The 23,564-nt window shown below is 43.3% G+C and overlaps 1 protein-coding gene across 2 annotated transcripts in view; it reads left to right on the forward strand.

Annotated features, from left to right (window-relative positions):
* RAB11FIP3 (RAB11 family interacting protein 3) overlaps positions 1–23,564 on the forward strand; it is a 110,701-nt gene that overhangs the window by 62,145 nt on the left and 24,992 nt on the right. For both annotated transcript variants that reach the window (XM_070761013.1, XM_070761014.1), the window contains exons 4-5: positions 595–779; positions 19,747–19,923. In XM_070761013.1, the coding sequence (XP_070617114.1) occupies positions 595–779; positions 19,747–19,923 (362 nt within the window). The remainder of the gene's footprint in view (positions 1–594; positions 780–19,746; positions 19,924–23,564) is intronic.

The following is a 23,564-nucleotide window of genomic DNA, read 5'->3' on the forward strand; positions in this document are numbered from 1 at the left end:
GGTCTCCAGAACTGAACACAGTATTATTCCAAATGTGGTCTCACCAGCACTCTATATAGCGGGATCATAATCTCCCTCTTCCTGCTTGTGATACCCCTAGCTATGCAGCTAAGCATCTACTCGCTTTCCCTACCGCCTGACCACACTGTTCACCCATTTTGAGACTGTCAGAAATCACTACCCCTAAATCCTTTTCTTCTGAAGTATTTGCTAACACAGAACTGCCGATACAATACTCAGATTGAGGATTCCTTTTCCCCAAGTGCATTATTTTACATTTGGAAACATTAAACTGCAGTTTCCATTGCAGGAAAAGTAAGTAGAATTTATGATGGTTGCAGTATCCTGAGGTCATGTGATCTCCTTTTGTGACCTTGTAAGAAGCAAAGTCCAGTGGGAAAACTGGATTCACTTAACCACTGGGCAAGAAAAAAAGTGGAACTCACTTAACAACAGAGATTTGGGGCTCACTTGAAGTCATAAGTCGAGGACTACCTATACTATGGGATGTGATGCACGTAAAAGAGTCATCCCGTCTTCTTCTCCTTTGGTGCAGGTTTGTCATCGATCTCTTTCTCTTTTTGCCCTCCGCAGGCCAATGAGGTGACCGACAGTGCGTATATGGGCTCAGAGAGCACCTACAGCGAATGCGAGACCTTCACGGATGAGGACACCAGCACGCTGGTCCAGCATGAGATGCACGACGAAGTTGAGACGGACAGTGCCGTCGATTCCACGGTGCATTCGGAATTCATGGAGCCGGAGGAAACGGAGAATGGGTATTTACTTGTTTAAACCGTTTATATGGTTCCCCCGTCTTTCAACCAACTCTGGGCAGCTCCCAAAGGTTTTTATATATGTGTATATGTCTGCCTGCCTGCCTGCCTGTCTGCTCGTCTATCTGCCTGCCTGCCTGCCTACCTACCTACCTACCTATTTATCTATCTATCTACTGTATCTTTCTCCAATGCACTGCTGCGGAGAGTCCAACATGGGTAATACTCTAGCCTGATTGGCTAGGGACTGAGTTAATTATAATAATTATAGATAGCTCCACCCTACCGGTGCCCCACCACCTCAGTCTTAAAAACTCAGTCGTAGTGTAGGGACTTGAGTTGTTTTTCTCTGGAAGACATTTGTAGAGCAGCTACGTGGACTAATCCAGATACATTTATTCGTCATTACAAACTGGATTCCGTTGGGTCCACTGAGGCGGCCTTTGGACGGAGGGTGCTACAGAGGGTGTGCGAATCAGATACGCCCCTGGTCCGGCCACTGCCCACCCTATCATCTTGAGCTTGGGTGTATCCCATGTTGGACTCTCCGCAGCAGTGCATTGGAGAAGGACCGTTGAACTTACCTGAACGGTCTTCTCGGTGCACTGCGAGGAGAGTCCAAACCCAACCCGGCCTATTGGCCCAGGGGCTCACTGTTAGTTTTCTGATTATTTTGTTGGGTTAATAAAATTGTGGCTATTTGTCACTACTCCTTCGTTTTTACTGACTGAGGTGGTGGGGCACCGGTAGGGTGGAGCTATCTATAATTATTATAATTAACTCAGTCCTTAGCCAATCAGGCTAGATTATTACCCATGTTGGACTCTCCTCGCAGTGCATCGAGAAGACCATTCAGGTAAGTTCAACGGTCCTTCTTTCTGTCTGTCTGTCTGTCTATTTATCTTTCTATCTCACACGCATACACATACAATTAGTCAGTGGTAGGGCTTCCCTCTAAAACAGTGATGGCGAATCTATGGCACACGTGCCACCTGTGGAGCCATAGCTGAGGGCACACGAGGCATTGCCCTATGTCAGCCCCAGCGCTCATACATGTGCTGGTCATCTGATTTTCAGACTTCTTTTCAGCGTTTTCACTCTCCCCAGGCTCCAAGAAAGCCTCCTGAAGCCTGGGGATGGCAAAAAATGGCCCAACTGGAAGTCCCGAGGCTTCAGTGGAGGCCGGAAACAGCCTATTTCCCAACTTCTGGTGGGCCCAGTAGGCTCATGTTTCGCCCTCCCCAGGCTCCAACGGCTTCCCTGGAGCCGGGGGAGGTTAAAAACGACCTCCCCTGTCCCCCGGAGGCTCTTGGGAAGCCAAAACACCCTCCCAAAACTTCTGTGCGAGCCGAAAATCAGCTGGCCGGTACATACATGCACGTTGCAGCTGAGCTCAGGCAACGCCTTGCGTGCCAGTAGATATGGCTCTAGGTACCAACTGTGGCACCCGTGCCATAGGTTCGACATTTTTGTTCTAGGGTCATAGCAGCTTGCGACATGTTGCAAAATTGGGTCCGTCACACAGATTACCTGATTTGCGAGCTGTGATGTTCAGGGTCCATTATGGTCATAACTTCAAGGAATTGTGGTTTCAGACTTGCAAGATTCTATCAATGAGCTTTGCAATTAAGAAGAATTAACTCGATCTAGGTTTTGGTTCCTATCTGGTTTATCCTTATATTGACAAAATTGAACGGGTCCAAAGACGGGCTACAAGAATGGTGGAAGGTCTTAAGCATGAAACGTATCAGGAAAGACTTCATGAACTCAATCTGTATAGTCTGGAGGACAGAAGGAAAAGGGGGGACATGATCGAAACATTTAAATATGTCAAAGGGTTAAATAAGGTTCAGGAGGGAAGTGTTTTTAATAGGAAAGTGAACACAAGAACAAGGGGACACAATCTGAAGTTAGTTGGGGGAAAGATCAAAAGCAATTTCAGTAAAATATTATTTTACTGAAAGAGTAGTAGATCCTTGGAACAAACTTCCAGCAGACGTGGTTGGTAAATCCACAGTAACTGAATTTAAACATGCCTGGGATAAACATATATCCATCCTAAGATAAAGTACAGGAAATAGTATAAGGGCAGACTAGATGGACCATGAGGTCTTTTTCTGCCGTCAGTCTTCTATGTTTCTATGTTTCTATCCCGCCAGGCCCAAAAACCCTTGACCATTGCAGCGCGTTGACACTCGGAGGAGTGCCACATTTTGATTTTTATATTTCAAATATTACATTTCCAATTTGGAAAAATTCACATCTTTTCGTTTTCACTTGAGAACAATCCTGTGAGCTGGTTTGGGTGGAAAGACAGGGACGGGTTCGAAGGTCCTCAAAGAACTGAAGATTCCTCTTCCTGCTGATCACCCATCCCCTCCATCACCCCCACCCAACACTGCCTGGCCTGCTGCCTTTCAAGGATTCAGAGAAAGCTCCAGAAGCCACGAGGGACTCTCCTCATTGGTTGCCCGGCAGGATTAAGTTGCTGCTGATTCCTTTTCCTTGCTTCGCTCAGCCCATAATCGGCTTTATTGCAGGAGGCCTTGTCCAGAGGCTGCCAACTTTGGGTCTGTTGTAGCCCTCCTCTTGGGAAGATATTGCTTTGGGCTCCCTAGCCTGGAAGCACGGATACTTTTCCGGGGATGTAGGTATTTGTGTATGTGTTTGTGTGGTAGCTGGATTTGACCTTTGGAAAGCTATGGTGGGGAAGGGGTGTCAACAGCTGCAAGCTGTTTTTGGCCTTGGGTGCCTCCGGTCCTTGCAAGATGCATTGTTTGTGTTTCTAAGAAACACATCGGAACCGAGAGAGAGGGGGCAGATTAGATAAAAGGCAATTTCTACATTTATTGCTAACTGGAAACCCTTTATGGACTTTTTGCATAAAACGGGAAATAGCTGGGATTTATAATCTGTGGGGTTTGACCCTTAGTTAATGTAGAAGATAAAAAGGAGGAGTCAAGGGATGATTTTAGACGAAAGAGGTAAATCTACAATTGCACTTACAACTTGTGTGTGTGTATTTGGCCTCCTCCGGGTCCCGTCGACTAAACAATGTCGTTTGGCGGGACCCGGGGGAAGAGCCTTCTCTGTGGCGGCCCCGACCCTCTGGAACCAGCTCCCCCCAGAGATTAGAACTGCTCCCACCCTCCTTACCTTTCGTAAAGTTCTTAAAACCCACCTCTGCTGTCAGGCATGGGGGAACTGAGACATCTCCCCTTGCCTATGCAGTTTTATATATGGTATGTTTGTGTGTAATGCTTTTTATATAATGGGGTTTTTAGTGTTTTTTAAATTATTAGATTTGTTCTTTCATTGTCTTTGTTATTGTTGTGAGCCGCCCCGAGTCTACGGAGAGGGGTGGCACACATATCTAATAAATAATAATAATAATAATAATAATTATTATTATTATTATTTCATTCATTCATTCATTCATTCATTCATTCATTCATTCATTCATTCATTCGTTCGATTTTTATGCCGCTCTTCTCCTTAGACTCAGGGCGGCTTACAACATGTTAGCAATAGCACTTTTTTAACACAGCTAGGCTATTGCCCCCACAATCCGGGTCCTCATTTTACCCACCTCGGAAGGATAGAAGGCTGAGTCAACCTTGAGCCGGTGATGAGATTTGAACCGCTGACCTTCAGATCTACAAGTCAGCTTCAGTGGCCTGCAGTACAGCACTCTACCTGCTGCGCCACCCCGGATAATAATAATAATAATAATAATAATAATAATAATAATAATAATTATTATTATTATTATTATTATTATTATTATTATTATTATTTACCCCAGGCTCTGGAAGCCCTCTTTTTCCATAGGTCCTTTTCCTGAACTTCCAGCAGGCCTATTTTTCATCCTCCTGAGCCTCCGTGCATGTCCTGCGCTTACCTGAATCCAAAACAGGCTGCATGGGAGCTTCTGGGAGGGGCGGAGTAGCCTGGGCTGAATAGACAAATTCCTATTTTTGTTGTCTCTTGTAGCTACAGGCAACAGACTGCTGTCCACCATTCAGGAAGGTAATAAACAATTTGGCAGTGTTTTGCTGTTGTCCTTTGACAATCATTTTTCCCCCTTTAACGCAGTGGTTCTCAACATGGGAGTCGGGACCCCTTTGAGGGTCAAACGACTATTTCACAGGGGTCGCCTAAATCCATGGGAAAAGACAAATTTCCCACGGTGCTAGAAATCAAAGCTTCTATTCTGGCGCCTTGGAACATATTTTCACTATCCGACCAATCAGGCGTTTACAGTGGGGGTGTCCCTCTGACCTTCTTGCCCATCCGCTTAAAGCTCTGTTGGGAGAATTAGCGCTAGACTTATGGTTGGGGGCCACCATAACATGAGGAACTGTATTAAGGGGTCGTGGCATTAGAAAGGTTGAGAACTACTGCTTTAATGGGTGAACTTTCTCTGCAGTAGCTCCCATTTTTTGTAATGCTGTGCCTTCGGATCGGCTTGCCCTCTTCAACTTCAGAAAATCTGTAAACAGAGGTGGGATTCATCAGGTTCTGATCAGTTCTGGAGAACCGGTAGCGGAAATTTTAAGTAGTTTGGAGAACCGGTAAATATCACCTCTCATGGGCCCCACTCCCATCTATTCTTTGCCTCCCGAGTCCCAGCTGATGGGGAGGAAATAGGGAATTTACAGTAGCCTTCCCCTGCAAAACCCACAAAGCCACATCCACAGAACTGGTAGTAAAAAAAAATTGAATCCCACCACTGCTTGTAAAAGACAATACTTTATGTTTGTGATAGACTGGAAGGCCCTTATAGATTTTTTTGCAACAGGAAACAAGAGAAAGGGAGCTTGTGATTTATACTTCTGATGAACAGGAGGGGTAAAGGATCATAGGAAAAAAGAGAGCTTTTGTTTTGTGACCTTAGAGGAAGAGGTAATTTTTTAAAAATTGTACTTACATTTGCTGCGAAGAAAATGGGAAGCTCTTTTTTTCTATTTTTTGAGCCTTTAAGTCCTTTTCTCATTCTCTGTTCCCCCTTTACATTAGTTCATGTTAGTTTTTGCTTTCTTTTTAAAACTTTTAATGAAAACTTACATTTTTTAAAAAAAGCTGCCCACAGAAGAAAGCCCTGGAAGGGGAATTGATCGGAGCAGCTTTGGGTTTTGAAGGATGTTTGAAGCTCTTTGCAGCTTCGGTTGAAATTAAGAGTCCTTGTTTATTGTTCCTTTCCAACCTTCATCCTGAAAGAGTCAGCCTCCCGGTGCCCTTCGAGACACCAGTGGCCTATAGGCCCGGCAAAAGAAAGAATTTAAAATGAAAGCAAACCAGCATTTGGACTTGAAGTTTCGTGTTCTCTCAGCAATGCACTGATGGTTGAAACTGTTTTGTGGGAAAGAGTTGGCGGGAGGAGGGCATCCCGGAACAGATTGTGGGTCCTCATGGTCCATCTAGTCTGCCCTTATACTATTTCCTGTATATTATTTCCAGAATATCTCTGAGACTGCCTTCTGCCGCACGAATCCCAGCAACCGATTAGGTCCCACAGAGTGGGCCTTCTCTGGGTCCCGTCAACTAAACAATGTCGGTTGGCGGGTCCCAGGGGAAGAGCCTTCTCTGTGGCGGCCCCGACTCTCTGGAACCAACTCCCCCCAGAGATTAGAACTGCCCCTACTCTCCCTGCCTTCCGTAAACTCCTTAAAACCCACCTCTGTCGTCAGGCATGGGGGAACTGAAACACCTCCCCCGGGCATGTTCAATTTATACATGGTATGTTTGTGTGTGTGTTTGTTAGTAAACGGGGTTCTTTTTAAATCTTTTTAAATATTTTAAATTTATTTGGATTTGTCATGATTTGCTGTATCTTGTTGTGAGCCGCCCCGAGTCTGCGGAGAGGGGCGGCATACAAATCTAAATAATAAATAAATAAATAAATAAATAAATAAATAAATAAATAAATAAATAAATAAATAAATAAATAAATAATAAATAAATAAATAAATAAATAAATAAATAAATAAATAAATAAATAATCAATCAATCAATCAATCAATCAATCAATCAATCAATCTTAGGACGGATATATATTTGTCCCCGGCATGTTTAAATTCAGTTCCTGTGGATTTACCAACCGCGTCTGCTGGAAGTTTGTTCCAAGCATCTACTACTCTTTCAGTAAAATAATATTTTCTCACGTCGCTTCCGATCTTTCCCCCAACTAACCTCGGATTGTGCCCCCTTGTTCTTGTAGGAGAAAGGCTGCTGGGAGAAAAGCTGATCTTGTGGCATAGCTGGTGGTTTGGATATGAGCTCGCTTCAATTTTGTGGGGTATGCAGGTAGTCCTCGACTTACGACCACAATTGAGCCCAAAGTGCATGTTGCTCAGTGAGAAATTTGCTAAGTGAGTGTTGCCCCATTTTTACAAGCGGATGCTTGTGTTGGAATAAATGGGGTTTAATTTTTTTTTAAAGTTTCTTTTCATAGTAATTTTTAATATTAGATTTCTATACATGCATATTGTACTGCATTTATTATGTTGTACGCTGCCCTGAATCGTCTGAGAAGGGCGGCATAGAAGTATAATAAACTCACTGGAAATATAAACATAGGAAGGCAATGGCGCACATTATTTTTATTTTTTATTTATTTTATTTATTGGATTTGTATGCCACCCCTCTCCGGAGACTCGGGGCAACTAACAGCAATAATAAGACAGCATATAATAATAATAATCCAATATTAAAACAATTAAAAACCCATTAATATAAAACCCAAACATACATACAGACATACCATGCATCTCAATTCCCCCATGCCTGGCGGCAGAGGTGGGTTTTAAGTAGCTTACGAAAGGCAAGGAGAGTGGGGGCAATTCTAATCTCTGGGGGGAGTTGATTCCAGAGGGACGGGGCCACCACAGAGAAGGCTCTTCCCCTGGGTCCCGCCAAGCAGCATTGTTTAGTTGACGGGACCCGGAGAAGATCCACTCTGTGGGACCTAACTGGTCGCTGGGATTCGTGCAGCAGAAGGCGGTTCCGGAGATAATCTGGTCCGGTGCCATGAAGGGCTTTATAGGTCATAACCAACACTTTGAATTGTGACCAGAAACTGATCGGCAACCAATGCAGACTGCGGAGTGTTGGTGTAACATGGGCATATTTGGAAAAGCCCATGATTGCTCTCGCAGCTGCATTCTGCACGATCTGAAGTTTCCGAACACTTTTCAAAAGTAGCCCCATATAAAGAGCATTACAGTAGTCGAGCCTCAAGGTGATGAGAGCATGAGTGACTGTGAGCAGTGACTCCCGGTCTAACTAGGGACGCAAGCACGCATGCATGTCTTAAAACATGACTTGTACCTTGGCAAGCAAAACTCTACTCTGCAATAGCACTGTCATCTCCCGGTTACTGTAACAATGCCCCACAACAAGAACAATAATAATAGCTGGGAAGGCATTTGTGCAAGACAAGTTCTCCCAATTTGGCTCCAAAATTCGCCATCCTCTTGGGCGCATGATTTCTGTCATGCCCAGTGTGAAGACCAAAAGTCCATCCCACCGGTAGACAGCGGGCGACATTCAAAAATCAGATGTCAAAATAAAAAGGAATGTGGTACTTAGTGATAAAGGAGTATGTTACTCAGGATTGATTTGTGGGGTCCTCGATTGTTGTGGTTAGCTCTGGCCCAGCTCCTGCCCCAATGACTGTGGATGTGGGGGAGACATCCACATGCTGCAGGCCCGTTTTGCTCCCGGTGGAATCTGATGATGAAGGCTCCTCTGACCAAGAAGACATGAGTGACAGGGAGGAGGAGAGTGTGGCAGACAGCTCAGAAGGAGATCAATTATCTCGCTCCTCCTTGGATTCGGAACAAGAGTTAATGATACAGCCACGCATGCGGAGAGCGATGCATAGGCAACAACAACTGAGAGATTATTATCAAAGAAAATGAGGCCACCTGTGGTTGGGTGGGGCTGTGGTCATTAGTGAGGCTGCTATAAAGAGCAGGCTGTGGGTTTGGCCATTGTGCAGGATTATCTGATCATTGTGTTTCGTGACTGCTTTGCTGACTTTGACCTTTGTGTGCTGATTTTTCCCCGCTTTGAAACTAAACCAGAGCAAAGTGTGTTTCACTTTGTGGAAGCAGAAGGACTGTGAATTGCCTCACAGCTGCAAGCTAAGTATCACAGAACTGATAAGGGACTTGTACAAATTACCAGTTTGTTTGGAGACAAGTGCTTTTTGTTATACAAAAAGAGTGCTTCGTTTATTTGCATTTTCGGTATAAAGAACATTGTTTTGAATTTTCAAACGTGTGTGTGTCTGAAATTGTATCTGTGCATTTTCGGGAGGATTCTACCAGAGAGCTCGACAGAACATCGATGCTCTGCTAGTTTGCTGGGGGGGTTTTCCTAGACATTTCATTACAAAACTAGGTAACATCATCAGGGCCGGAGGTGCCAGCAACGTATCTGCAGTGTGTGACAAATGGGCTTCGGAAATGTCCTGCTTCCAGATCTCTCACATTATATTATCTCTTGTTTCCTACAGTCTTTCTTTCCCCATCCATCTGGCCTTGACTATTTCCTCCTTCTTTAAACATTTTTGTGTGTGCCTATGATTAGCAATTATTTTCTTTGTTGATGTCCAGGAAATGTATCCTGATAACTCTTGTTTTGACAGTTCACTAAATATTCTTTGATGAGTCAGGAATCCTTGCTGGAGCAGGAAAATGCTTTTCCTCTCTTGATCCAATCAAATTTAATCTGCCTTTCTAAATCAAAAAGTAACTCTTCCTAAATTATAGTATAGACATATTTCGGATTATTGTATAATCAATAGACGCCTTAGAAGAAGCAATCGATCCAATACAACAATGATTGTTTTTATTGATCAATTAACAATACAGTGCAAAGAACAGGCAAACATTTTTGATTGCTTCTCTCCGAAAATTTGATTTCTATTTGGGAAACTATTGGAAATATCCAAGTAACAATATAATATATGTGCCCGGTAAGGTAATATTTTGTTTTGTTTTGGTAATTTTGTGGTTGATGTATACACTAGCAGATGGAAATATTTAGTTCTTGTAAACATTGTAAACAACATCTTTTTGTTATTTTGCCTGATGTAAGATAACCGTAGATATGACTTTGCAATATTGTTTTCGTTGTGTGCCAGTATTGATAATTTGATCTCTAGATTCTGAAATATTTTTGCAATCTTTTTTCCTGGGAAATTTGCTGCCCTTGGGGTTTGCCACATCTACAGAAATTACTCTTTTCAGTGATAATTGTTGATCACACTGCCAGCCAAATGTTTAGACAAATTCAGCATTTTTGTCTAACTATTGATTTATTTTCCCCCCCCCAGGAGTGGCAGACGTTATATGATGGTGTTAGAGATATCATTGCAGGATGTCAGCTGTTTAAGATAAAAGCTGCCTTTTGCAATTGACTGAAGTTGATTTTGTCAATGCCAATTATTCTGGCTTGTCCCACAATCAATCAGATGTTGAGATCCTATTTGGCGTTGTTATCCACCCATTGATCCCTTCTCAAGGATCTGAGATAGTCAGAGATTGCTGTTTAATGGCGTTAAAAGTATTGTCGCAGGATGTTCCAAGTAAAGCTGCTTTTTTGCAATTGACTGATGGGGATGTTGTCAATGCCGAGGGTGCTCAAGGGCTGATCCAGATGTTTTGGGATCGCACCCAAGGTGCCTATTACTATTGGTACTATTTCAGCTTTCTTTTGCCTCTGTTCTACTATTTGTCTTTGTATTCTATCATTTTTCTCCAGTAATTTCTCTTCTATTCTGCCATCTCCAAGTACTACCATGTCCACTCTCCAGATTCTCCTTCTCTTCCTCCTCTTCTCCTTCTCCTCCCCGTCGCCTTCTTTATCATTATTAAAATCCGTTACATATATACAGGGGTGGGCTACTGCCCATACCGGGGGAGGGGGGAACGCAGTGGAGTAGTGAAAATGGAGCTCCACCCCAGAGCATCCAATTTGCACTGAAAGACGTTGAAAGAAAATGCAGGGCGTCTGGTATAAGCCACGGCCACAGTGTGGTAGTAAAAAAATTGGTAGCCCTTCATGGCATATATGGGACAGTGAACCGGGACCGTCTTCTGCCGCACGAATCCCAGCGGCCGATAAGGTCCCACAGAGTTGGCCTTCTCCAGGTCCTGTCGACTAAACAATGTCGTCTGGCGGGCCCCGGGGGAAGAGCCTTCTCTGTGGTGGCCCCGGCCCTCTGGAATCAACTCCCCCCCAGAGATTAGAACCGCCCCCACCCTCCTTGCCTTTCGTAAGTTATTGAAGACCCATCTATGTCGCCAGGCATGGGGTAATTGGGAGACCTCCAGGCTATTATGGTTTATGAATGGTATGACTGAGTTGTATGTTTTTTTAATGATATGGGTTTTAGATGTTTTTAAAAAAATATTGGATTTGTATATTGTTTATTACTGTTGTGAGCCGCTCCGAGTCTTCGGAGAGGGGTGGCATACAAATCTAATAAATAATAGTAGTAGTAGTAGTAGTAGTAGTAATAATAATAATAATAATGATAATATTAAAATAATAATAATAATAACAACAATAACAACAACTATTATTAATATTATTTTAATATTATTCTTATATTATTATTATTATTATTATTATTATTATTATTATTATTATATATGACAAATGTGCAGTGTAGTATTATATACTGGAAATGTAATGTGATACAAGGCAGTTTTAAACGAAGTATTACTTTTTCTCTCTCCTCTCCCAAACCCACAAACAACAATATTTTATCTCATACGGGGTTTTCACTTTACTCTACATTTTATTTGGAGGAGTTGTATTGGTTTGTTTTTATCTGTATGTTCGGGTAATGATCTCATCCATTCCTGGATGGAACTTTTAATCAGCATTGTGAGAATGGGAAGATGTTGGAATTTGTATCTCATTCTCCACATTTCCGGAGGATAACAAGACCATTTTGTTTGCTAATGCAAAAATAATGCAGACATGAGCACGTTGGATTTACAGATAAACCAGTTTCCTGTTTTTGAATGGAGTAAAAGCTTCAGGCACAGAGGCTAAAATTCTTTTAAATTCTGAATTTGAATTAGAAAAGCTTTTTGGAAAAGTTTTCGTGTACATCTCGATTCTACTATGGAAAAAAAAACAACCTCTGCAGTTCCCTTAAAGAATTCTGCATCCTTTAACCTTTTGGCATCTCAACATCATTTTCCTGGTAGAGAATTGAGTTAGTTTGACTTATTCCATGCTGTCCTTGGACGTCCCAGTTAGACCGAGATGGTGAGAAGAATTTTCTGACCTGATTGAGTAGGACAGGTCGAACACTCATTCACACATATTCATACACACAAATCACATTTCATGAATGACGGGATCTAGTCTTTTTGCCTAAACCTTTGTTTTGATCTAGATTACACAGGTTTTAGTGCTAATTCCAAGCAAAAACCTAATTCAGGCTGTCCCACCTGTTTTTTATTTATTTTATTTATTTTTATTTATTTATTTATTAGATTTGTATGCCGCCCTTCTCCGAAGACTCGGGGCGGCTAACAACAATGAAGAAAACAATGTAACAAATCCAATATTAAAAAGCAATCTTAAAAAACCCCAATTTAAGAGACCAATCATACAAACAAGCATACCATGTATAAATTCTATAAGCCTAGGGGGAAGGAAAAAAATTTCAATTCCCCCATGCCTGACGACAGAGGTGGGTTTTAAGGAGCTTGCGAAAGGCAAGAAGGGTGGGGGCAACTCTGATATCTGGGGGGAGCTGGTTCCAGAGGGTCGGGGCCGCCACAGAGAAGGCTCTTCTCCTGGGTCCCGCCAAATGACATTGTTTAGTCGACGGGACCCGGAGAAGGCCAACTCTGTGGGACCTAACCGGTCACTGGGATTCGTGCGGCAGAAGGCGGTCCCGGAGATATTCTGGTCCGGTGCCATGAAGGGCTTTATAGGTCATAACCAACACTTTGAATTGTGACCGGAAATTGATCGGCAACCAATGCAGACTGCGGAGTGTTGGTGTAACATGGGCGTATTTGGGAAAGCCCATGATTGCTCTCGCAGCTGCATTCTGCACAATCTGAAGTTTCCGAACACTTTTCAAAGGTAGCCCCATGTAGAGAGCATTACAGTAGTTGAACCTCGAAGTGATGAGGGCATGAGTGATATCCCCCCACCAAAATCATGTCAATCAAATGCATGCTTTTTTTTTTTTTTTAACAACAGATGGAAACCCAGGCAAGGTACATTAGTAAAATTGGAAATTTGGTATCAAGGATATTCACGTGGCAAAATTTTTCAAGGAAAGAGGAAAACCTTTATGAGTAATTCTCCTTTGTACAAAGATAGACTTGATAGCAACGCACATTCAGAGGTGATATCTTGAAGAAACAGCAGTAGAGTGGAGAGGATTGGAACAATCTGGGCCAGCTGTTTTCTTATTAGCAAGCCATTAATTTGTGAATCTATTTTTTTTAAATATACTTTATTAATTTTTTCATAAAAAGACATACACACTCACAAACATTTAAAAACACATAGTAGGGGTTACAATTACCCCTCTTTTCTTGAAGTCAATTTTTAATACAGAAAAAAGGATATATTCTTAAGTCTTTAAATCAACATAATGTTTTAAGTGAAAAGAAGAATTTTGTCTACATATTCTAATAAACATAGTGTTAAGTTGATTTAAAAAAAATGAAAAAAGAAAAACCAACAGTAACAACAACGACAAAAAATATCAGTAACATTTGGATATATTCATGCAATTTTCGTAGCCTTAATTTTAATTTTATTTTTATCTATCCATGTATAAACTTTATTCCAAATAGTATAAAAATCAGATTCTTCTTGATCATTCAACCTTCTCGTCATCATATCCATCTCTGCACAGAAACATAGAAACATAGAAGTCTGACGGCAGAAAAAGACCTCCTGGTCCATCTAGTCTGCCCTTATACTATTTTCTGTATTTTATCTTAGGATGGATATATGTTTATCCCAGGCATGTTTAAATTCAGTTACTGTGGATTTATCTACAACGTCTGCTGGAAGTTTGTTCCAAGGATCTACTACTCTTTCAGTAAAATAATATTTTCTCATGTTGCTTTTGATCTTTCCCCCAACTAACTTCGGATTGTGTCCCCTTGTTCTTGTGTTCACTTTCCTTTTAAAAACACTTCCCTCCTGGACCTTGTTTAACCCTTTAATATATTTAAATGTTTCGATCATGTCCCCCCTTTTCCTTCTGTCCTCCAGACTATACAGATTGAGTTCATGAAGTCTTTCCTGATACGTTTTATGCTTAAGACCTTCCACCATTCTTGTAGCCCGTCTTTGGACCCGTTCAATTTTGTCAATATCTTTTTGTAGGTGAGGTCTCCAGAACTGAACACAGTATTCCAAATGTGGTCTCACCAGCATTCTATATAGCGGGATCATAATCTCCCTCTTCCTGCTTGTTATACCTCTAGCTATGCAGCCAAGCATCCTACTTGCTTTCCCTACCGCCTGACTGCACTGTTCACCCATTTTGAGACTGTCAGAAATCACTACCCCTAAATCCTTTTCTTTTGAAGTATTTGCTAACACAGAACTGCCAATACAATACTCAGATTGAGGATTCCTTTTCCCCAAGTGCATTATTTTACATTTGGAAACATTAAACTGCAGTTTCCATTGCTTTGACCATTTATCTAGTAAACTAAATCATTTACCATATTACAGACGCCTCCAGGAATATCAACCCTATTGCACACTTTAGAGTCATCGGCAAATAGGCAAACCTTCCCTACCAAACCTTCCCCCAAGATTTTTTTAACTACTTCTTCTTTTTTGGGAACATCTTCCCCTTTCCAATTTTGTGCATAAACTATCCTGGCCACTGTTAAAATATGTACAACCAGATAAAAAATATCCTTTTTATATTTCTGTTTAGCTATGCCTAAAAGATAAAATTCTGGAGATTTTTCTATTTCATCTAAAGTGATCCACCTCCTTCGTTTTGATCTTGTTAATTTGGTTTTAAAAAAAAATACATTCAGGCCTTTAACATATATTATTTGGATTTCTTTGGGACAAACTTTCTTCAGCTAGTTCCATTCAATGATGGAGTTCAGGTCTAGGTATTAATAGAAAGTCATGTCCTATCTCTGGTATATAACTAGTTGATGATGATGATGCACAATCAAACCGTCATGTTCTGTGCTTCTAAAAAGGTAGCAGGTTATTCTGTCCTTGATTTAACAGCAAGCAGAGACAACATTGACCAGAAATGATGCTGGCAAAGTTTTCCGTGCAGGTCAAGACTTAGAGATGAGAGTTCTGTTGAAGAATGTCAAGAGAAGCTACATGGAAGATAATAATAATAATAATAATAATAATAATAATAATAATAATAATAATAATTATTATTATTATTATTTATTGGATTTGTATGCCGCCCCTCTCCGCAGACTCGGGGCGGCTAACAACAATAATAAACACAACATGTACAGTCCAATAATAAAAACAACTAAAAACCCTTATTATAAAACCAAACATACACACAAACATACCATACATAACTTGTAATGGCCTAGGGGGAAGAGCTATCTCAACTCCCCCATGCCTGGCGGTATAAATGAGTCTTGAGTAGTTTACGAAAGACAGGGAGGGTGGGGGCAGTTCTAATCTCCCGGGGGAGTTGGTTCCAGAGGGCCGGGGCCGCCACAGAGAAGGCTCTTCCCCTGGGTCCCGCCAAACGACATTGTTTAGTCGACGGGACCCGGAAAAGGCCAACTCTGTGGGACCTTATCGGTCGCTGGGATTCGTGCGGTAGCAGGCGGTTCTGGAGGTAATCTGGTCCATTGTCATGTAGGGCTTTAAAGGTCATAACCAACACTTTGAATTGTGACTGGAAACTGATCGGCAGCCAATGCAAGCCACGGAGTGTTGAAGAAACGTGGGCGAATCTTGGAAGCCCCATGATAGCTCTCGCAGCTGCATTCTGCACGATATGAAGTTTTCAAAGGTAGCCCCATGTAGAGAGCATTGCAGTAATCGAACCTCGAGGTGATGAGGGCATGAGTGACTGTGAGCAATGACTCCCTGTCCAAATAGGGCCGCAACTGGTGCACCAGGTGAACCTGGGCAAACGCTCTCCTCGCCACAGCCGAAAGATGATGTTCCAATGTCAGCTGTGGATCGAGGAGGACGCCCAAGTTGCGAACCCTCCCCCAGGGTAATGGACGGACAGATGGAATTGTCCTTGGGAGGCAAGACCCACAGCCACTCCGTCTTGTCTGGGTTGAGTTTGAGATGGCCAACAATTCTCCATGGCCAAAATTAGGACTAGAAACAATATGGCAAACTTTTCCGTGGCAGATCAAGACTTGGAGATGAGAGTTAAGTTGAAGAACGTCAAGAGAAGCTACATGGAAGATGGCCAACAACTCTTGAACGTAGTCAAAATTAGGACCAGAAACAATAGATAAATATAAACAATAATTGCAGCTAGTTTGATTTTGTTTAAATATAAGAAAAGTAATAAGACTTTCCCCACCATGGAACAGTCTACTTAGGGAAGATATGGACTTTCCATCTCTAGAGGTTTTGAAGAAGAGGATGAACATTCATTCCTTGGGGATGTTCGAGCTGAATTGGCTGCACATTTCAGTGGGGTTGGGTTGGATGACCCATGTGGTGTTTTCCAAAACCACGGTTCTATGATTTGCCAGAAAAAGTATCCCGAACCTTAAAACCATCTGCTAGCATCACATAACACCCATTGCCAAATTATTTGGGCATTGCATGCTGTTATGAATCAGCAAATAGTGACTTAAGGCTTGGTGTGATTTATGAAACCAGGCAGTTGTGATTTAGGTAGTAAAGTAATTGTTTTGTGTGATCTCTCAACCCGTAAGAGGGAAGTATTTTGTTTTCTGTGAAAAACTTGCTGCTTGGCACGTGCACAAACACGGCAAATATTTGCTATTCCAGAAGATTTCTATCTAGTTTTCTTTTAAAGCTCTGGGCTGATTCCTTTGACGGGCACCAGAAAGACAAGGCTGCTCCATTATTTATTTTTAAAGTCCTTTTAATGTAGTAAATACCGGGAATCAAACCTGAGGCTTTGTGCTACTTTCAGCTGATCTGCTGCTTCCAAACTGCTAGTGCCGTGATAAGAAATGCTTTAAAGCACATTTCACCGTAAGATATAACAATGTGTATATGAAAGCGGTGAGAATTCAGCCTACATGATGTTACAGATGTTACATTCTGCAAAGGTGGTTGTGTATTTCTAGAGATTCTTTCGTTTTTAGGAAGAAAATGCTAGAGGTGAGAACCAAGAACTTCTGAACCCAAAAGGAATGTCCTCCTTTATGCATTAGATTCTGGCCACATCAGATGCACCACACCAGTGGTCTCCCAACCGGTGGTCTGGGAGAAAATGTGGGTGGTCTGCAGAAAAAAATTATTTGCATTTTTTATATTGCACTAAATCAGGGGTCCTCAAACTAAGGCCCCTGGGATGGATACATGCAGTGAACGCTTGTGTTGCTGCAGAGTGTGTACCTCTTTGAGGTCTTTTTGTGTGGGTCGGGGGGGGGGGGAGAGAAATTCCGACTTAGGATCTGCTTCATCCTCCTGGTGTGGGGCTTTCGGCAAAGGGTGCCGGTGGGGAAGAGCCAGAGGTTTAGGTTTAGGTTTATTGGATTTATATGCCGCCCCTCTCCGCAAACTCGGGGCGGCTCACAACAATAATAAAAAACAGTACAGTACACAATACCAAATCCAATGCCCAGCCTTGTTCCAGTGGGACTGCATCACGGTCTGGAACTGGCTGACCATCTCAGCCCATCGAGGCACCTGTATTTATTTATTTATTTATTTATTTATTTATTTATTTATTTATTTATTTATTTATTTATTCATTCATTCATTCATTCATTCATTCATTCATTCATTCATACCTGGTCTGTACTCCCACAGGTCTTCCCTCTGCTTGGAAAGCCTATTATTATTATTATTATTATTATTATTATTATTATTATTATTATTATTATTATTTATTATTAGATTTGTATGCCACCCCTCTCCGAAGACTCGGGGCGGCTCACAACAATAGTAAAAACAATGTCAAAGAACAAATCTAATATTAAAAAGAAACCCATATAAAACCCCTCATTTAAAACCAAACAACACATACATACTCATAAAATATAAAAGCCTAAGGAGGTGCCTCACTTCCCCCATGCCTGGCGATATAGGTGGGTCTTGAGTAATTTACGAAAGACAAGGAGGGTGGGAGCAGTTCTGATCTCCGGGGGGGGGGGGGAGGGAGTTGATTCCAGAGGGCTGGTGCCGCCACAGAGAAGGCTCTTCCCCTGGGGCCCGCCAAACGACATTGCTTTGTCTGCTTGTAGTCCTCAGTGAGGTGCTTCTACTGAGTTTCCTTCTCAGTCAGATCCAATTTAAACTGAGCATTTTGCCAACTCTTTCTCTGGTAGCTGCTTAGCTCCAACAACTGCTTCCTATTGGGGCCCTAAGGAGCTCGAGCAGGGGAGGCAAGGAGTGGCTGGGAGGAAAAGGGCGAGGTTGGCGAGGTGAGTGACACTGAGTTGGCCACGCCCACACAGTCACATGATCCCATAGCCACGCCCCACCCAGCCGGTCATTAGGCAGATCATGTAAGTGGTCCACGGCAATGTTCCCTCTAATTTTTTTCCGGTGTGGGTGGAAAAGTATAATGTCTGAGTGGCACATTTTCATGCCTGGGCATGGATCTGTTAGAAACCCGGTCTATAAGTGAATCTGGCTTCCCCCTCCCTCCCCCATTGCTATTGCTTGTGAGACGGTTGCAAAAGGGGGTCACGTGACCTCAAGACACAGCAACGGTCATAAATATGAAACAATGGCCAAGTTTTGATCACGTGATCGTGGGGCTGCTGCGAAGGATGTGCTTCTCAATCTTGGCAACTAGAAGACGTGCGGGTCTTCAGCTAGTTGGGAAATACTGGCTGTTGACGTTCACACATCTTCAAGGTTGAGAAGCATCACCATGCGACAAAGGTGGTGCAGTGGTTAGAATGCAACATTGCAGGTTAACTCTGCCTGCTGCCAGCAGTTTGATTCTCACCTGCTCAAAGTTGACTCAAGCTTCCCTGCTTCCAAGGTCGGTTAAACGAGGACCCAGAATGTGGGCAATATACTGACTCCGTAAACTGCTTAGAGGGGTCTGTAAAGCACTGTGAAGCGGCATATAAGTTCTGTTGCTATCGCTCTAGAACCGTGTTGTCGAAGCTATGGCACTCGTGAGCCATATCGGAGAACACGCAAAACGTTGTCCTATGTCAGCTCCACTGCACATGTGCATGGTGGCCGGCTGATTTTTGGCCTTCTTTTCAGCCATTTTCGCTCTCCCCAGGCTTAAGGGAAGCCGCCCGAAGCCCGAAGAAGCGAAAAACAGCCCAATGGTGTTGGCCTGTTTTTCACTGTCCCCAGGCTTCAGGAATCCCTTTGTGAGTGTGGTGGGAAAGTGCGCATGGATGGAGGGTAGTACGGACATTGTACGTGGGGAGAGGGCAAGGATGTGGACACATGCGCATGAACACACCCCTTTGGCACGTGAGCCAAAAAGGTTTGCCATCATTGCACTGCAATGATGAACCAGGATTAAAGTTGGGAATTTTTAGAGCTCTACACCAGTGGTGGGTTGCTCCTGGTTCGGTCCGGCTCCGCCCACGCACCTGGCACGCTTCTGTGCATACGAATTGGTAAGAAAGGATTTTAGAACCCACTACTGATTGACAGCTCTCTGTAGCTCTTTAGTCTGCGAAACCCGCTTTTCAATATTGTGTCTGGTGATGGAAATAACAGAATCGGCATCGTGTCACGTCACAACAGTGTATAAACAGATTGCTAGTTGCTCTGCCCTCTCTTGATGCTTTGATGCTCCTTTTCTCTCCAACAGATCCCACGCACATGACTTGTCCTTGAGCACCGATGTCAACAGCCCCTCTATCGTCACCGTAATCAGCGGAGAGGAACATTTTGAGGACTACGGAGAAGGGAATGAGGCGAACCTGTTCCCGGACAGCTTGTGCAATGGAGAAAGTGGCTTCTGTAACTCCTCTTTCCTTTCTCCCAGGTATTCTTAGCACAGACGCATGCGCCAGCGGCCCTCAGCATTGCTTTCAGGTCCAGTTAGGGTGGGATGGTGGTGGTTGTTTTTGACATCTTCGCGCATCGCAGGAAGCCCAAGGAAGGCATCATGAGAATAAGCAAGAGAGAAGAGATGTCCAGTATCTGTGGTGTTCACGTTTATATATCGCCTGTGCTTGTGATGTTTTTCTTAGGTCAAGAGATTGATTGCATGAATTCTGTTCGGAATCTGAAACAGCTCCGGGGAAGGTGGGATAATCTGGATTAGCACAGCCTGGAGAGAATCCTGTTTTGATTTTTTTTAAATCCTTCTCACTCCTGTGCTATAATCCAGCTGCAATTACTGCCAAGAAAGAAACCTTGGAATATACAGTACCGTGTGTTTGTGTCTTAAATCAGTAGTTCTCAGCCTTCACCACAAAACCCCTTTAAAATATCTTTAGTGACCATGGACCCCACAGCCCCCAAGATTTAACTCAAGATTTTAAATCCTAACACTTCTTTGAGCCTTTAAGAAAAGTCATGCTGAATCAGGCCAAAGCCCATGGAGTCCAGCATTCTGTGGCCCACCAATTGTCCATGGGGATCTTGAGTAGAAAGACAAGGCAAAACCCTCCCTTTCCCTTGACCCCCAACAAATGGTACCCAAGGGAACCCTGCCTGCCTCCACCAACATAGAGGCAGCCCTTGGACATCTGTTTCAATAACCACCAGCCTTTACAGTCCGGTGACGACATTGCCATGCAGTCCATGGACTACAGGTTGAGAACCACCGCTTTGGATACTTCATGAATTTTCTCTTGGTCTGGCAGTGGATCAGTAGATACACGAAATAACTGACGGAGGCTTTCAACTATCTCAGTGCCTCAAACAGGAAGGAGTCACTCAGAATCTAACTTTAAAACATAGTCTTAGGGAAGCAACTTGTGGGATTAAATTGAGAAGACTCGGAAGAGGCAAATTCAGCCTTGGAGATCTCTTCATGGCATCAAACCATGGGAAAGAAGCCACTGTGCACCTAGCAACAAAGATGATAAGGGGGTCTGGAGACTAAACCGTATGATGAATGGTTAAGGGAACATTAGGTAGGTCTAGTCCAGGGGTAGGCAAAGTAGGCTCTTCTATGACATGTGGACTTCAATTCCCAGAATTCCTCAGCCAATCATGCTAGCTCAGGAATTCTGGGAGTTGAACTCCACATGTCATAGAAGAGCCAACTTTGCCTACCCCTGGTCTAGTCTAATGATGAGAAGGATCGGGCGGGGGGGGGGGGACATGATAACTGCCTTTCAGTTTGACTTGTCCTCCAAAGCACCGGAGGGTAGGACAAAAAGAAATGGATGGAAGCTTCCTAAAGAGAGATCCAACTTAGAACTAAGAAGAAATTTCCTGACAGTGAGAACAATCAATGGAACAGCTTGCATCCCAGAGTTGTGGGGTGCTTCAGAATGGTAGAAGGACTTCTTCTTTGGGTCAGGCTAGAACAGGGGTAGGCAAAGTTGGCTCTTCTATGACTTGTGGACTTCAACTCCCAGAATTCCTGAGCCAATAATGCTAGCTCAGGAATCCTGGGAGTTGAAGTCCACATATCATAGAAGAGCCAACTTTGCCTACCCCTGGGCTAGAAGACTTCCAAATGTCCCATCTAGCCCTAGGATTCTATGATTCTCAGAAGAGGGCTTACTCAGAAATCAAACCTTGACCACACACTCTGTTTCCCCAACGTGATGCCCGCCAGACAACTTCAGCTTGAATCGACCCATAGCTGGGGAAAAATCCAGGGGGGAGGATGAAACCTCTGGTTTTTGTAGCAAAAGGTTATTAGGATTGGAAAAGTGGGTATGTTGCCTGGAGGGAGAAATGTCAAATGTTTGGTTCCAAGGCTGTGAGTCTCCTGCAGTTTGTATGGATCAGTTTCTCTCTTCTGTCCAGTGGGAGATGAATGTTTTCTCTGGTGTCTGGTTCCTTCACAAAACAGTATGAATGAAGATTCCACAATTGATTTTTGTTTTGCCTGCTTATCTGTGTTGTTTGATGACTGCTGTTTTCACAATTAACCTTTCTTCGACTAAGCCTGCCGGCTTTCAGAAGTTTATTTCCCTGGAAGGGAATGTCAGTCACATTTAAAGCCAGCTTTAAAAATTTTTTTTTTAAAATCTTTCCTGTTCATTTTTTAATACTGTCAGCACGAACCGTATTGATAGGCCCTGGTAAGACCACCCTTGGAATACTTTATCCAGTTTTGGTCACCATGATATAAAAAGGATGTTGAGATTAGATTAGATTAGATTTATTGGATTTATATGCCGCCCCTCTCCGGAAACTCGGGGTGGCTCACAACAATAATAAAAACAGTACATAGTAACAAATCCAATTCCCACCAATCTAATTACAATTTTAAATTAAAAAATTCATAAAACAATCCCAATATATATAAAAAACAGACACACAGTCAATCAATCAAACGGCAAAACAACATGGGCAAGGGGGAGATGTTTTAGTTCCCCCATGCTTGATGACAGAGGTGGGTTTTAAGGAGTTTACGAAAGGCAGGGAGGGTGGGGGCAATCCTAATCTCAGGGGGGAGCTGGTTCCAGAGGGTCGGAGCCCCCACAGAGAAGGCTCTTCCCCTGGGTCCCGCCAGACGACATTGTTTAGTCGACGGGACCTGAAGAAGGCCGACTCTGTGGGACCTAACTGGTCGCTGGGATTCGTGCGGCAGGAGGCGGTTCCGAAAATATTCTGGCCCGGTGCCATGAAGGGCTTTATAGGTCATAACCAACACTTTGAATTGTGACCGGAAACTGATCAGCAACCAATGCAGACTGCGGAGTGTTGGAGTAATATGGGCATACTTAGAGAAGCCCATAATTGCTCTCGCAGCTGCATTCTGCACGATCTGAAGTTTCCGAACACTTTTCAAAGGTAGCCCCATGTAGAGAGCATTACAGTAGTCGAGCCTTGAGGTGATGAGGGCATGAGTGACTGTGAGCAATGACTCCCGGTCCAAATAGGGCCGCAACTGGCGCACCAGGCGAACCTGGGCAAACGCCCCCCTCGCCACAGCTGAAAGGTGTTTCTCTAATGTGAGCTGTGGATCGAGGAGGACGCCCAAGTTGCGGACCCTCTCTGAGGGGGTCAATAATTCCCCCCCCAGGGTAATGGACGGACAGATAGAATTGTCCTTGGGAGGCAAAACCCACAGCCACTTCGTCTTGTCTGGGTTGAGTTTGAGTTTGTTGACACCCATCCAGGCCCCAACAGCCTCCAGGCACTGGCACATCACTTCCACTGCTTCGTTGACTGGACATGGGGTGGAGATGTACAACTGGGTATCATCGGCGTATTGATGATACCTCGCCCCATGCCCTTGAGACTCTAGAAAGAGTGCAGAGAAGAGCAACACAGATGATTAGGGGACTGGAGGCTAAAACATATGAAGAACGGTTGCAGGAATTAGTTACGTCTAGTTTGGTGAAAAGAAGGACTAGGGGAGACATGCTAGGAGTTGTCCAATATTTGAGGGACGGCCACAACGATTATGGGGGGTCAACCTATTTTCCAAACCATCTGAAGGCAGAACAAGAAGCAATAGATGGAAACTAAATCTAGAACTAAGGTGAAATT

The sequence above is a fragment of the Erythrolamprus reginae genome, chromosome 9 (genome assembly GCF_031021105.1).
Source record: "Erythrolamprus reginae isolate rEryReg1 chromosome 9, rEryReg1.hap1, whole genome shotgun sequence".
In the NCBI taxonomy this organism is placed as follows: domain Eukaryota; kingdom Metazoa; phylum Chordata; class Lepidosauria; order Squamata; family Dipsadidae; genus Erythrolamprus; species Erythrolamprus reginae.